Source organism: Mus caroli, unplaced genomic scaffold (genome assembly GCF_978045245.1).
Source record: "Mus caroli unplaced genomic scaffold, Mus_caroli_1 scaffold_1, whole genome shotgun sequence".
In the NCBI taxonomy this organism is placed as follows: Eukaryota; Metazoa; Chordata; class Mammalia; order Rodentia; family Muridae; genus Mus; species Mus caroli.
The window spans coordinates 161,674,285-161,690,214 of record NW_028227256.1 but is presented as its reverse complement, the minus strand read 5'-3'; the positions used below and the strand labels follow the sequence as shown (position 1 = coordinate 161,690,214).

Below are 15,930 nucleotides of genomic sequence, written 5' to 3'. Positions count from 1 at the left end.
ATTGTCTATGTCCATGTCTGTTCTATTCACAGTAGCCAGGAATTGGAAATAGCCTAGATGTCCAACAACTGAATAGTAGATAATGAGAATGTGGGACATAAACACACTGGAATGTCATTTAGGTGTAAAGAAGAATGAAATTATACTAGTAAATATATTGAGGTGGAATGGTTATTCTGAATGAGCTAATCTGAAACCATAAACTGTTAAGGCGTCACCGCTGGGGAACTTAAAAAGAAGGGGAATAGGATACAGGTGGTATGAAGGGAAAAAGAGAAACCCGGAACAGGGAGGATTAAACGAGGTGGAGGCTGGTAGAGCAGGGTAGAGAAGAGAGGGATGTGGAGGGATGGATATAGAGGGATAGCCAATGCTATGAAAATGCCTTGCAGAAACCCACTACTGTAGAAGCTTCCTAAAATGTCTACACATATAAAAGGAATTTAAATTTTGTTACCAGACCAAACTCCCTCAGTCAGTCAACAGGTTCTCCAGCGCGGGAGTTAGGATTAAAAAGAAAAAAGACAGACAACACTGTAGCGTGACCCCAGTCAATTCTGAGACTGAAGGCAAATTTTATTTTCCAATCCACTTTTTATACCATTTTAATTACATGCAAGTATTTTGGGCAAGCAGTACAATAAGGAACTAACAAAGCAGCAAGCAAAGTCCCGAGATTACTCCCATGACAGTAGTTTAAAAGGACTTGTCATAATGACCGAAACACTTGAGCCAGCTTCCCTGTCCAAGCCCAAAATCTTGCCTGAAGCCTAGTTCTTCTGTTCCACCCTAAGACTAAAATTCCTGCCTTAGCAGGGCGTGGTGGCCTTTAATCCTGGCACTCGGGAGGCAGAGGCAGGCCGATTTCTGGGTTCGAGGCCAGCCTGGTCTACAAAGTGAGTTCCAGGACAGCCAGAGCTATAAAGAGAAACCCTGTCTCAAAAAAAAAAAAAAAAAAAAAAAATTCCTGCCTTACCCTACTTCTCTATTAAAGCCTAAAGTTAGATTCTTGCCGAAACTTACTTCCTTATTATGCCCTAATGTCAGACTCCTGCCAAGCGGTACCCCAAAAGGCTTTCCACAGTTACCCCATAAGAAAGGAACATCTTCCAGACAATGGTATAGGCTATTGTAAATTGCTCTTGGCGACCCTTCAGAACTTGAAGATAAGACCCTATTGCTGAAGACACGTACTTGAGTCATAGGAAAGACATGGGGAGACCACGCTGGCACCAGCCTGGAAAGTGTCATCCCTACTGGCGAGCTTTCATAATGCTGTTAAGGTTCTATGCATACCACTGGGGTAGAAAAGTAATAATCTTCCCCAGCTGTGAGCTATGTAAACTACAATGATAATTGGCTTGGTAAGATATGCCTTATTGGCACAAACATTATGGGAATAACCAAACACCTTCTAAGGGTAAAGATTTAATGCCTGTTCCACAAGACAAAACTCTTGCCTCGTATCATTAAGTGGGCCAAATCCCAGTGACTGGCTAAACCAGAGCCCTAGGGAAAAACCCAACTTAATTACTGTGCTAAATGGACATAGTAGTAAACTGCCCCCTGAGTTTTTATTACTACATACATAGATTACTACATCTTCATCAGAGAGGCTTCTTTTTGAAATAGATGGCAGTGAATACACAGACCCACAGTTAGTCAGTATACAAAGAGTAAGAGACTTGGGGATGATCAGTTATAAATGGAATATCTACATCACATCTTTCCCCCAGAGGACTCAGGGCTTATCCTGGAAGAAGAGGAGGAAAAATTCTAAGAGCCAAAGGTTGTGGTGTCTTCAACAACAGGGTCATTGCACACTTGAACTCAAAGCTATAATAGCATTCATAAGACCTGCACAAGATGAGGACAGCCAGAATCCCGTCATGAATAGGAAAGAACTTATGAAGTCCTTTCTCTAACCAGGAGCTATTGACAAGTAATGGCTACTTGGGGGAGGGACAGTCAGCTTTCTTTTACAATGTGGCACACACACACACACACACACACACACACTACACACACAGTTTGCCGTGAAAAGTGATAGGGGTAAGCCGGGCGTGGTGGTGCACGCCTTTAATCCCAGCACTCGGGAGGCAGAGGCAGGTGGATTTCTGAGTTCGAGGCCAGCCTGGTCTACAAAGTGAGTGCCAGGACAGCCAGGGCTACACAGAGAAACCCTGTCTCGAAAAACAAAAAAAAAACAAAACAAAAAAAAAAAGTGATAGGGGTAAAAAAGAGGGATTATATGTGTGAAATTCTGAAACAACATTTTTTATTTTTGAGACAGGGCCTCACTATGTAGTCCTGGCTGTCTTGAAATCCATTATGTAGATGAGGCTGGCCTCCAACTCACAGAGATCTGCCTTCCTCTGAATCCCCAGTATTGGGATTAAAGGTGTGTGCCACTATGCCCAGCTTCAATTTTTTTTTAATGAAAAAAAAAAAAAAACAGGTAAAAGTGCCTGTTGAACATGTATTTTAAATTGTTAAGATGAGATTTTGAAGATATTTATTTAATGAAAAAACCTTTTAGTTGGTCTGTCTTCTATGACAGCTGAAGAAAACACTAGAATTTGGATTCTTTTGCCTATACCTTTCAAGTACTGTGATTACAGTTGTGACTTGGAAGGCGAGTGTTAATCACTGAGCCACCTTTAAATCTGATGGAGGTCCTGTTACCCAATGGCCTGGCGCTTGGTTACCTAGGGTGTTCCCCACCATCCAGGACCATTGAATCTCCTTGGAGCCTATTACAAATGCAAATTTTCCTCTTCTATCCTAGCACCTAGAAAAACCCTTCTCTGGTAGCAGGTGTTCATAAAATACTCAACGAACTAATGAATTAACATGTTCTAGAGATCAGCACCTGCCAGCCAATCTCTCAATATCCACCCCTGTCTACTCTTGTCTCCGTCCGATGAACAACTTGGCACAAAGACAACTGTTGCCTCTGCCATGCCCCACCCCTCCCCCACCCCATTTTAGAAATGTCCCAGTGTTGCCATTGTTTGCTACTCTGTTCATGTAGTTGTTTGCTTGCATATGTATGTACCAGGAAGTTAGTCATCTTCCCTAATGAAATAAAATTGCTGGCCTTTGGGGGTTGGCAATGGGATAACGGAAGCCATAATAGAAAAAGGAAGAAGAGTATCTACCTAATGTTCCAAGTCTGAGATTGAAGTTACCCGTCTTCAGCCTCTGGTTCCTCGTAAGAGAGCCTAGACTTGGTAGAGCCCCCTTATTCACTATTAAATATAATTTCTGAAAGTCCTGAGTCAAATGACAAGAGGAAAGGCATCCTAGCTTTGTCATAAACTTTCCAATTTCTGTTTCTGTACAAAAATCTACTCATGTGGTCATGCCCAGGTGATCGACACTGGGAATCACCTTCCCCTTCCTCCTCAGATGTCTTTCCTGCCCGTGTCATTGCCTGCTTTTACTCTTTAGCTCAGCAAGATGGCTCTCTCAGAGACTTGCAGAGTATTTTAGTTATGTTTCTCACTTCTGTGACATAACAACAGGCAGAAGAAGTGTAAAGAATGAAGGGTTCCTTTTGATTTATTCTAGAGTGTTTAGTGTATCATATTGGCAAGAGTGTGGTGTTGCAGAGTCTCTAGCTGTAGTGGCCAAAGCATGAGAAAGCTGTTCATATTACATCTAAGCCAGGAAGCACAAAGGTTCAGTCCAGGGCCCTATCCCCTGGGATGGTTCTGCCCACCATTGACCCTCTTTATTATCTAAACCTCTTTGGCTGGTTTCTCTCATGTGAGGCTAAATCCTGTCCAGTTGACCATGGAGCTCAAACATCCTACATAACATATGAAATATCCTCATTAAATGTCTCCTGGCTATGTTGCCATACCTAACCTAGATGATAGCTCTTCCCAAACTCAAAAATGTATTTGTGCTTCTATCCCAGCTTTAAGCTCAATGTCTCATACATGAGAAGTTGGTGCTTCGTAGGTGACTTTTCTCCTTAAAACAGTCATGACTCATTCCACAAAAACATAAGGTCTTAAGTCAGCCACGAGATTGACCTAAATTTGCAGAGAATAACAAGTATGTACTTCTACATTTTAGTCCTGAGGATTGAACCCCAGGCTTCAGCCTTCCAAGTCAACTGCTCTATCCATTGAGCTCTGTTCCCAAACTCACAGCCCACTGTTGAGAGTGCTAGAATGTAAAATTAGAACACTGGGACGACCTATGGGGGGGGCCTGTCTTGGACCTACTGGAATGTAGGTTATTCTAGGCATAAACATTTAGGTGCATAGGTCCATTAAACAAACCTCCCACTGAGCTGCTATGCAAGGTATGCAGCAAGGGCTGGGCTCTCTTCAGTGCTTCTTGGAGGATCTTGCTAGCCCCTCACTTAATTGTCTCTCTTCTTTGTTGAGTCATTGGTGATCCCAACTTACTTCTTGTTTAAAAGTTCAACTATTGTGTGAACTCCAGACAACCTCTTGGTTCCCTGATTACTGGCTTTTCTACCTTAGGTGAAGCCATCTTTCCTTTACCAGTACTCCCTGCCACTCTGCTTCATTTGTTTGTTTGTTGAAAGGCTCAGTATTCAGGCTGTTTAATGTCTCAGTATTCTGCCCTAAGTGTCCTGGAGCTAACTATATAGACCAGGCTGGTCTGGAACTCCCAACTGCTGTGTGCACCACCATGCCTGGCCCCACTGTAAATTTTAATTAAGAAAAACAAATCTGCCTCTATCATTTCTTTCCTTTCCCTTCTGTCTTATTTAGCTTGTTTAGTCTTTGGCTCTTTGTGTATTTCTCCTTTTACGGAGATGCTTGAGTCAAAAGCTGCCAGTTATCTACTGGTCAGTTTGCCTTGCCAAAAATGTCACCCTTTATAATTGAAGCTTGACAATGTCCCTTGATTGACAAAGGAAATGCAAATGTTACAGTAAAACATGACACACAAAGCACAGTTATAACTGGGGAGATGTCTGGTTTATTATTTTGCTTTTATTAAAGGTCCAGGAGAAAGGCAGTAGAACAGGAAGTAGGCTGACTTATTATACAATATGGCAACAATCGTCTCTCACAGGAAAGAAATATCATTAACTGACACTATTGAGACTAGACACTGTCAATTCTATATACAGGTAATGCTCAGTGAATTCTCCTTAGAATGAGAATGTGCACAGATTAAGCCAGAGCAAGCTAGAATTGTTTGGTTACAAAGGGAATAGTGCCTAAGCCAAGTGGCTCCTAGGGTTGAGGGAACTTAATTCTTCCTATAATCCTCTAGAAAAATGGAAGGGCTGTGTAAGTTAAAGTAGCTTGTTTGTTCTGGAACAATTATGAGGAAAAGTATTAAATTTAACTTCTTGGATTTGCTTCATTTGATCTAACAGGCTAAAACTTCTCTGTGATACTCATAAATGAGAGCAAGCAATTAAAAGGGACCAAAATGCGGTGTGATAATTTTAAATCCGACCTTTTTCTCTTTATATGGAAGTATTTCAGGGCCAAGATAACATTGTGAAGTTGGAGGGAGGGAGGTTAGAGAATAAGATATCATCTCCCATTTAGGGAAAATGAGAAGCAGTTGAGAATGTGGTTATTTTAATGCTAATATTCAAGCACAGATGCATTTCCTGTTAAAGGAAGCAAAATAGAGGTTTGAAACATCTGCACCACCCTTCCTAGAAAAAGGTTCCTCTGTGTTTTCCAGGGGTTAGAAAATTGTTCTCATGAAAATCCTGAAGGAGACTGAGTTCTGCAAAGCAATCAGGAAGTGAAGTTCAGTTTGTGGAAAGCCCAGGAAACAGCAACACGTCACTGAACAATGTGCCCTCTGCTGAAGAGTCTTGGATGATGGGAATGTGGTGTGCTAGTGATCCAACCAAATTTCTACATGTATAGTATTTTCCCCTACATGTTCTATAGGCTTTCGTGCTATGTAAAATAAACACAGAATCGAGTTCGTGGAAACTTCTAGAAGTTGCATCTCTGGATTCTTTCAGAGTGTAGGGCAACTTCTCTGCTGAGCTGCTCTTATTGTCCTTATTGTCACCCAAGTCCTGATGGCAATGTGCACTTGTACCCAAAGAGAAGTCCTCAAGGCAGCAAATACAAGGCTGCTGTAACAGGTCTGGATGTTCTGGCAAAACACTGGGTTCATGGTGTCACACTTCTCTGGATATTTCTTTTTTTTTTTTTTTAATATTTTTTTATTACGTATTTTCCTCAATTACATTTCCAATGCTATCCCAAAAGTCCCCCATACCCTCCCCCTCACTCCCCTACCCACCCATTCCCACTTTTTGGCCCTGGCATTCCACTGTACTGGGGCATATAAAGTTTGCAAGTCCAATGGGCCTCTCTTTCTAGTGATTGCCGACTAGGCCATCTTTTGATACGATATTCCTTTCCAAGTGCTACTTAAGCACTGAACTGAAACACTTCAGAGGGACCCACAAAGTGAAGATGTGCTTGTTCCTCCCCAAACTCATTCTTTGGTGAGTGGCAGAGCCTTACATGCTCCACAGCCCCCAGCACGTGCTGTTAGCTACTGCACAAATATCAGTTCCTTTGGGAAGTGTTGAGATCTGTCAGAAGCATCTTAAGAGGGTTTTCTTTGGTTTGTGGTTAAGAGGGAATCGAGTAATTTACCATTGCAGCGAAAGGATAAAGTGTCCAAGGTGGTGGGCACATGAGGCTAGGATTCCTTATGTCTTGACAGATTAGGAGGCAGGATGCTGGTGCTCACCCAGCTTTTATTTCTTTCATTCAGTCTGGGATCACAGGAGGTAGTGCCGCCACCTTCAAGGTGAGTGCTCCCTCCCTGGTTAACACTCTCTGGAAATGTTCTCACAGACATGCTTAGAGGTGTGGTTCCTGCGGGATTCCAAATCTGGTTGACAATGAAGATTAATCGTGAGTATAGAGACAATTCTCAATGCTCTGTTTGACTCCCAAACAAAAAGCTGTCTAAGACAGAAGAAGGTCTAGCCTTTGGAATGGGCTCCTAGAAGAAACAAAAACCTTGACAAAGCACATGTGGGGCAGATAGTTGAGAAACAGGGTCACGAGATGCACTCTCCTTTACCTTGAGAAATCCACAACACCAAAAAGGAAGTTTTCAAGAGGAAGATGTAGGGAGGAGATGAAGAGTCGGGTTGGGGTGGGGTCAGAGTGGATGCGTGGTGGGAGAGAATGGAGACTGCAGCGAGCAGTCTAAATTCTAAAGCTTAGATTTTTTTTTTTTCTCCAAATGCTGGGCTAAGAGTTATAAATGTAATTTTCAACAAAAGTGAGCAGGACTTCCTCTCCAGCTGGGAAAGCATGGGGGCCAAACCTTACAAGGAGTCTTAGAGAGAGGGGTGGAGGAGACTTCTCAGCAGGTAAGAGTGCTTGCTGCTCTTGCAAGAGGACCTGAGTTTGGTTCTCAGCTCCCGCATAGGGGGATTCACCAGTGCTTGTAACTCCAGCTCCAGGGCTTCTGATGCCTTCGTTGGGGTTCCACTGCACTCCCACTCCGTGTGAGCACTGCACTCATGTATGTAACACACACACACACACACACACACACACACATTAAAAATAAAATCTAAAAAAAAAAAAAAAGAATTCTTAGAGTTTTTATTCATACATAGGAAATATAATTGGTCCACGATACTCAACTTTAACTTATTTTCCAAATAATTATAGAGCTACTATTACAAGCCCTGTTTTATGGATGGGGAAAATATGTTCTTAGATTTTTGATATATTTCAATTATTACACAGTGATTGTTCATATTAGCGGGCTCTTGTGTGCTATGGGAAGTTGATACTGGAGTATAAAACCCATTGTCTGAACATATACATCATCTTAAATGACTAAACTATTTACTTAATAAATCTTTCTAGGCATCCTTCTCTTGGAATGGATTTGTAATCAAAATTCCTACCTCAGATCTTTTTTGTAGCCAACTGTCTTGGGCTGTCTTGGGTAAAAGTCCTTTGGGCTGTTACCCCCAGCATAATCTTTAATGGTTGCATTAATCTAAGTCCAGCACTCGATCTCACTTTCCTTATCATGGTTTCGTTGAAGCCTCTCTCTATGGGCTCAAATTATGTGCTGAGCATCTGTTGCTTCTAGAAAGGCTTCATGGATGACCCCTCACCAAGAGTCTAACTTACCTGGAGAATTGAGGTACCTATTTGTCTCAAAAACTTTAATACTGGCTATCAAGGGACATCAAGTACTTTGTAACTCCACAATTAGCCAACTCAGCCAAGGCTCAGAAAACAGACTTTGTTCTGTTAGCTAGTACATGTATGTCTGTGTCTCTCCCTCTGTGTGTGTGTGCTTGTGTGTGTACTGGAATTGTTAGTTGTGGCAATTTTGACAATAGTATGTTTGTTCAAGTATTTGGCACACTATACGTCTTCTGTGTCTTTACACCTGTGGATTTATCTGATGAGAGTCAAAGTATTTGATTTACCTTCTTTATAAGATGGCACAGCCAAATCCACTGGAAACAGCGAGAGTCACAGGCACAGCTGCCTGACGAAGTTCCACCAAAGCTGAGGGGATTGTTACAACTTCTGCTTTTCTGTCTTTCTGTCTCTAACTTTTGGTCTCTGTGTGTTGTATTCTTGGGGACTTTCTGCATTATGATTCAATTTATGTCTTTTCCTGAGGAAAATTATGTCTGAGCATTTTTAGGAAAAATCCTAAAACTAACTCTCTTCGGCCACTACTTGGAAGTCTTCCTTATGCCATAGAGATCATTAAGCACAGTTAGATGAAGCCATTACTCCAGGAATCTTCTTGGGGTTTCTGCCCCTGAGCTAACTCAAACAATATAACTGATGCAGGGCAAACTGAGACAACTGACAGACTCTGACTGGCCAGAAAAAAAAAATAGGTTACAGATTTAAGGTCTCTCTTTTTTTAATTATAGGCTTAGCGATCTCTTAAAAATGTAGTTTAAAGATAGGGAGGTCATAGAGGGTACACTTTTGAAGGAATAAAATTCAGTAAATAAGATAGACCAACTAAAATAAAGTTTTCCTACTTTATAGTGAAGATGATGGAGCATATAGTAAAAGAAGTTAGGTATTAGGATTTGCTATTCATAATTCAGATATTTTCTGTTTGTCTTTGAAATGCTTTCAAACAACAAGCACTACAGCAGGGCGTGGTAGCACACACCTTTAATCCCAGCACTCCGGAGGCAGAGGCAGGCAGATTTCCGAGTTCGAGGCCAGCCTGGTCTACAGAGTGAGTTCCAGGACAGCCAGGGCTACACAGAGAAACCTTGTCTCGAAAAACCAAAAAAACCAACAAGCACTGCCAGTCTAAAAGCAGGCTGTTATATAATATTATCTGTTTGCTTTGGAGGAGACATTCTTTAGATTTGAGCTATAGGGTAACAATAACAAGAACTCGTTCTGTTTGTTTTTAAATTATGACTGAACTTGTAACCCTGGACACGTAATAAAAAGTCAAACACACATTCTGTACCACTTGGATAACATTAGGCTGTTTTGTTCTGTGAAGCTTGAAAAATAAAGAAGCACCAGGCTGCTAGTCAGTCAGAGCAGCAAAAACAGCCTGGTGGGGAGTCAGAGCTACAGAATAGCCTGATTGGTGGCAAGTCAGAGGTGTGAAATTCCCCTAACCATCTCCTGGCTCACTCTCTCCCCTTCCCCACTCCTCATCTCCCCTGCAGGGACACCCTGTCAGTAAAAACCCTCTTTATCCTCTCTGTGCTGAGGAAGGCCCCCAGCAATAAAACAATTGGAAAAACATAAATGATTACATATACATACATGTGATTTATAAGGATGTATGTTTAACTGTCATTACTGAAAAAGAGTATCAAGATTTACAATCAAAATAGGCACTAATAGGCTGATCTATCTACATGCTGAAAACTGAAAAGCTTTCAGGACTGGAGATTTTGGTTCAAAGATAGGTTACTTATAGCCCTTGCCTATAAACCCAACACTAAGGAGGACGAGGCAGGAGGACTGCTGGGAATCAAAGGACAGATTGTGCATGTCAGTTGATTGCTAGTCTGTGCTATTAGCAAGACCTAATCCTACACACAAGATAAATAAAACATTATGATTTAAGGTAGAAAGTTTGAGTAGGACTATTTAACAGTCTCAACTTACCTATAAAGTGAGGGTCGTTATTTATTGATGTTATAAGTATTAAATAACAATATTATGTAACTCTTATTAGCTGTGTATAAATAAATGCTGAGAACACATTAGCTTTCACAACTGGGAATAACCAAGCATTATTAAATAGGGGGTGACATACAAGACTATAATTAAGTAAAATACTATACAAAATAGACATGTCATCAAGGTTCCAATAAATATCACATTAAGTCCAAGATATAGTGTGATTTAGGGTCCTCCAAGAAAGAAAGTTTAGATGACACAGCAGTATCACATCACCAGACTGGCTCTGAGGCACCTGCTCCCAAGTAATGATATAGAGACTTATTGATGAAAGTGTGGTCTTAGTTGGTTTGTTCCCAACTAGCTCGTATAACTTAAATTAACCTGTTTATACTAATCTACACTCTGCCACAAGGCTCTGCCACGTGCCCCATTACCTTTCATCAGTATGGAGATCTGTTTCTTCCTTCATGGATGGCTGGAGAATGCCTCGCACCTGATTCTTTCCCAGAGTTCCTTTCTCTGTCAGAAGTCAAGCCTATCCTCTCCTGCCTAGCTATGGGCCATTCAGTTCTTTATTAAAACAATCAGAAACACCTTCACACAAAAAGATTTTTCCCAACACAGTAGATCTCAATTTTGGAAGAGATATGAAGATATTTGTACCAGAATCAACCAAAGCAGTACATTTCCATCCCCGCTTTCTTTCTTGAGGATTTTATAGCCCAGAATCTGAAGCCATCCTTCCCTACTTTTCCTCTAATCAAGGTCCCAGGGTCTCATACTTGGCTTACAGTGGTGAGAGATTAACTTCAGGTATTGTTCCTTCCATTACCATCTATACACTTGTAGTTGTTGTTGAACTTTTGGGTTGGGACCTAGGTTCTCCTGCACGCTAGCAAATGCTCTACCACCGAGCTGCATCCCCAGCCACTTTCATACTCTGTAACAGATTCATGTTTGTTTTTCTTTTTCTTTTTTTTTTTTGTTTTTTTTCGAGACAGGGTTTCTCTGTATAGTCCTGGCTGTCCTGGAACTCACTTTGTAGACCAGGCTGGCCTTGAACTCAGAAATCCGCCTGCCTCTGCCTCCCGAGTGCTGGGATTAAAGGCGTGCGCAAATCCAACTGCCTAGCATGCTAACACTTTGACATACGCAAATCAATAAACATCTTCTGAGTTAACACAGGCCTTGGACCAGAAGCTTGAGGTTAGTATTATTCAGGGATCCAAGTCCGATCTAGCCAGGCTCTTCAGGGAGACAAGGAACTAACAAAGGCTGCAGAGAGATTCATAAACTTGTTAAGAAATGGGAGTATTCCCTCAGAACATGTTTATGGAGTGTTAGAGATTGTAGAAAGACCAAATAGAATGAGGATGGAGAAAGAACTTTTACACAAAGTGATTCAAGAGCTCATTAAATTCTCAAGGAAACTTGTAGTTTTACATAGAAAACATGAGGCTACTACTTCTATACTTGGCTTATTATTTCAATAAGTAAATTAAAAACAAACAAACAAACCGTAATTTCAGAATAACAATAAAAAAAGAAATTGAACAGTCATAAATTCTGGGGTATTCTTTTAATTTCATTATGCCATTCGGTGCATATTAACTGGGGTGCTTAAAAGTCATCTCCATTAGAAACCTCTTTAGACCGTCATCAATTACTTCAAGTGTTCGAGTCTCAAATACACCCTTTTCTTCTACAAACTTCTGGAAGAGATGAACGCCACCACCAACACCAAAATAATGTGCTTTACTGGCCAGAAGCACCCGGCCACTCCTACTTAATAGCCTGAGGAATGTTTCATGCAAAGTGCTGTAATAATCCGGATTATAAATGGTTTCTGAAGTGAGAATGAGGTCATATTTCACAAACAGTTTTTCACGTAATACAAGCTTGCAAAACTCAGCCCACTCCCCAGAGAACAAGCGACATTTACAGATTTCTTGGCCTACTTCTGACTTCCTTTGTCTTTTCCCATCTGGCTCATTTATGCCATTGCCGTCATCTTGCAAAGGGATATTAGCAACTACATTAGGTAAGGTCACCTCATCAATCACCAAACCGTTGTAATCTTGAAAATGAACTTCCCTAGCCCCTCCTTTGGATGCAGTTATCCCAAGCAGCCCAGACCCACAGCCAAGGTCTAACACTTTCTGCCCAGCAAATTTCACCTTGGCTTTTGTGAAGTAAGTCAAGAGGTCAAAGGTGCATTCCCATATTTTCAAGCCTCCTTCATAAACACCTGGGATCAGATCAGAATGAGAAGAAAAGCTTTTTGAAACGATGTTTTCTCCAGGGAATTTCTCTTTCAAAGAGACGGTTTTCACTACTGCTGTGTTAGCATGCTGGGTACCTGGCAACATTTCCAAAACCGTATTTTCTAAGACTTCTTTCACATCTTTAGGCATCGCGTGTTCTTTAGCAGGTTTCCAGGAGGGCTGGTGTTTACAAGCTTCTGGGTCATCTGACCTGTCAGCAATAGGGGGTGGGCTGCCAGTGTTTTCAGAGGAGGCTGCATTTCCCAGTGAGGAGCGTTTCCAAGAGTGATCCCGAGGCAAGCCTGGATGTTCGGTAGATTGCCTATTGTCCTGCTTTCCTTTCTGACTTTCTAAGACACAACTTCCATCATCGAGGGATGTTAATTTATTTTCCAGATCTTCTTCTATGCTGAAATTGAATTGAAAGGCCATCCTCTTTTTCTATGCACACCGTTTTTACCAAAGGATGACGCTTCAGCTTCTAGAAAGAATTTAATGGCATAACCGATCACACAGTCGATTAGTTCTGTTGGGCCCAATGTCTGTTAGCTGCGTATACACCACCAGATGTATTCAGAGGGGGCTCCAAAGACGTTTTATACGCCTTTGAGCCTTTTTCAGTTCAGCCCTGGAAAGGGAAGGGGGAAAAGAAAATGTTTAAAAACAAAACAAAACAAAAAAGGCTGTGTGTGTGTGCGATTTAGCAAAATGCACAGATGCCTTAAGTATTCAAAAGTAGAAGATAAAACATAAAGACAAACAAAAGAATAGCTATAGCAGCCACCACCTTCACCAGAACAATAAGATTTTTAGACAGGACAGCCTAGCTACCTGCCTGGTCTTTTAGTTGCCTTGTGCCCAGGCATCTTCACACCCTAAATTTCCAACGCATCTACAGTAATTATTTTCTCTTTGTTCACAGAGGTATCCAGGTTTGTTCCTTCATCTCTGCCACGCAAAAACCGTTTACGGTTTTATTTGGGTAAGTAGGGTATCCATTTTCAAACACACACAGGTGTGATCTGGTGTGTGCAAACTCATCCAAACGGTACATTTATGTGTACGTAGTTCTACACCTTATGTGACTGGAGGGATGAATAAAGACTAGGACTGTGGAAAGTATAATAGATTGTATAGAAACATTTCCGGCAATATGCCAGACCATAACACCCGTTTTAATTTGCACATTTCTGGACGGTGGGATCTCCGTTCACTTGGCAGGAGCCGTACGAATGGAAGCACGCACGCCAGTAAAATCATTCCTATTCTCGAACGCACCTCACAGGGGAGTAGAGTCATTCCTGGCCTCAGCCCAGGTCACCCTTGAAACTACGCGTCGTCTCAAAGTCCCCCCGGACTGAGGATAGCAAACCTGAGGACTTCTGGTCTCAGCACTGGAAAGTCCGCGGCGTACCGAACTACCGGAGAAACTCGCCTTCAGCCCACGGCGAACACCAACGAGATGAGTCCTCCAACAGCTAGAGAAGGCCCCGACGCTTGGGGGCGAGAGTGCTCCTCTCTATGGTTTGGTGGGGGCGGAGCTCTCTCAAAGCCTGCTGGGACGGCGTTCCAAGCGGTGGCGGGAGTCGTGCAGATTCGTTCATCTCTGGGAGGGTGGCGAAAGAATGTCGCAGGACGATGCGGTGGTGGCGAGCGGGGTTGTCTTGGAGGAACTCAGCAGCTGGTCGGAGGAGATGTGCCGTCGGGAGCTGCCTTCGGTGCTGCCCCGGCTCCTCATATCCTTGGAGGGCGCTGAGCGGGGGGTGTGTCGCGAGCCTGCTACAAGGATGGTGCCCTGACGCGGGCAGCCTGGGATTCGAACTCTGTTTTGTTTTGCGAGGTGATGGTGGAGGGAGCGAGGACAACCGTGGGTTGAGGGGGTAGGCGCGCCCAGCATTGTCGGACGATTGCGACTGGAGCGTTTGAAAATGATGAATGCTCTCATGCCTTAAGTTAAGTTCTCTGTTCCTAAGTTTACTCGGTCGGTCGCACTTGCCTAAGTGTGGGAGATGCCCCCGCTGGTGCTCAGTATCAGGATGAGGCGTGAGAGCTGAAGGATGTAATTGTAGTTCTTCCGTGGTACCACATCTTTAAAGGATGGTCTGTAAACAAAAATGCTTTTCCCCTTCCGAACCCGTTTCCCTTTTAAGTTACAAGGCGGTGCTTCAGGTTTAATCGAGTTGTAATTGTGTGGAGTTAGGTGCAAAGAATAATTACGTAATGCTTTTGTGTTTGTAACTGGAAGTCGACTCCCTTCATGTAAAAGGTGATTTTAATTTTATGACTTTGATCATACCTTCTATTTAAAATTACACAGAAACAGACACACACCCCTCCAAAAACTGAAAAGACCATTACACAGAAACAGACACACACCCCTCCAAAAACTGAAAAGACCAAAAGAACTTGAAGTTCAAACCTTGCACGAATGATGTTTCATAGTATAACTTAAGTTCTCTCACACTGAAGTCATTCCTTAGACATTAGCAAAATCCAACGTGGTGCTAATGCCCGCTTTCTTTTTTTTTTTTTTTTTTTTTTTTTGGTTTTTCGAGACAGGGTTTCTCTGTAGCCCTGGCTGTCCTGGCATTCACTTTGTAGACCAGGCTGGCCTTGAACTCAGAAATCCACCTGCCTCTGCCTCCTAAGTGCTGGGATTAAAGGCGTGCGCCACCACGCCCGGCTTTAATGCCCGCTTTTTAAATACTCCGTGTGTGGATAGGGAATTATTTTGCTTTTTAGATGGTAGTCCTGACTGGCCTGGTACTAGCTATACAAAACAGGCTAGTCTTGGGTTTGCAGCAATCCTGAGTTTGCAGTGCTGGTCAACTAGAAGGGTTGTCTTTATGGAATTTCTTCCTGGAAACAGCTGTTTTCCTACTCAAAAGATGTTTATTTATGTAATGTGTGTCTCAGACTGCTAGGCTTAGAGGGAATGAAGATATACGTTATTTACCCTCCCCTCAATATTACAGGTACCATTACTACATTTAGAGTACCATTTCTACCTTACCTTGCTACCTACTGAAAACTCAAATCTCATTTCCAGGTTTTCTTCTGTAAGTAAACCTTGAACACTCTTTTTGTAACCAGCTAATTATGATTTCTGATTCTAAATTACTCAATGAATCTACCTGTCCCCCACTGTGATTCTAATCTTTACAACCTGTACTAGGAATATTTTTTGTTGTTGTTTTCTACATAGTTCTTCTATAATACATTCTTAACAAAGTTTAGAGTAAAAACAAACAAACAAACAAACAACTCCAAACCTCCCTCTTTTATATGTGGCTTAATTTTAAAAACACAGTCTGAACTTGTCTCCAAGGTTCCCTATAGTTTGAACCTGGCCTGTCCTTCATACAGAATGTCCTAGCTACCTTCAGTCCACAAGTCATCAGGCTGACCTACTTCAGGGTCTTTGTTCTCAGCCCAGCTTGTTCTCCAGTCTTTCCAACATCTCATTCTGGTCTTCCTCAGAGTTACTTTCTTAGAGGAACCTTTTTCTCAATCTT

At 42.1% G+C, this 15,930-nt stretch overlaps 2 protein-coding genes across 3 annotated transcripts in view; one reads left to right on the top strand and one right to left on the bottom strand.

Annotated features, from left to right (window-relative positions):
* Positions 1-11,062: 11,062 nt before the first annotated feature.
* Positions 11,063-13,868, bottom strand: Mettl18 (methyltransferase 18, RPL3 N3(tau)-histidine). 2 transcript variants are annotated; one of them, XM_021170808.3, is made up of 2 exons: positions 13,788-13,868; positions 11,063-13,043 (listed from the first exon to the last, which is right to left on the bottom strand). In XM_021170808.3, the coding sequence occupies exon 2, from the start codon at positions 12,845-12,847 to the stop codon at positions 11,759-11,761; it is 1,089 nt and encodes a 362-aa protein (XP_021026467.1). In that variant the 5' UTR covers positions 12,848-13,043; positions 13,788-13,868; the 3' UTR covers positions 11,063-11,758. The 2 variants fall into 2 exon arrangements, with proteins under 2 accessions (XP_021026467.1, XP_029328730.1); XM_029472870.2 differs by having other exon boundaries at positions 13,694-13,859.
* Positions 13,869-14,025: 157 nt separating this feature from the next.
* Firrm (FIGNL1 interacting regulator of recombination and mitosis) overlaps positions 14,026-15,930 on the top strand; it is a 44,240-nt gene continuing 42,335 nt past the window's right edge. Inside the window, exon 1 of the mRNA XM_021158161.3 lies at positions 14,026-14,151. Coding sequence (XP_021013820.1) covers positions 14,041-14,151 — 111 coding nt within the window. The 5' untranslated portion in view covers positions 14,026-14,040. The remainder of the gene's footprint in view (positions 14,152-15,930) is intronic.

What these genes read in the sequence shown, in the direction of transcription:
- Mettl18 (XM_021170808.3), bottom strand. Translation starts at nt 12,847, where the DNA reads ATGGCCTTTCAATTCAATTTCAGCATAGAAGAAGATCTGGAAAATAAA.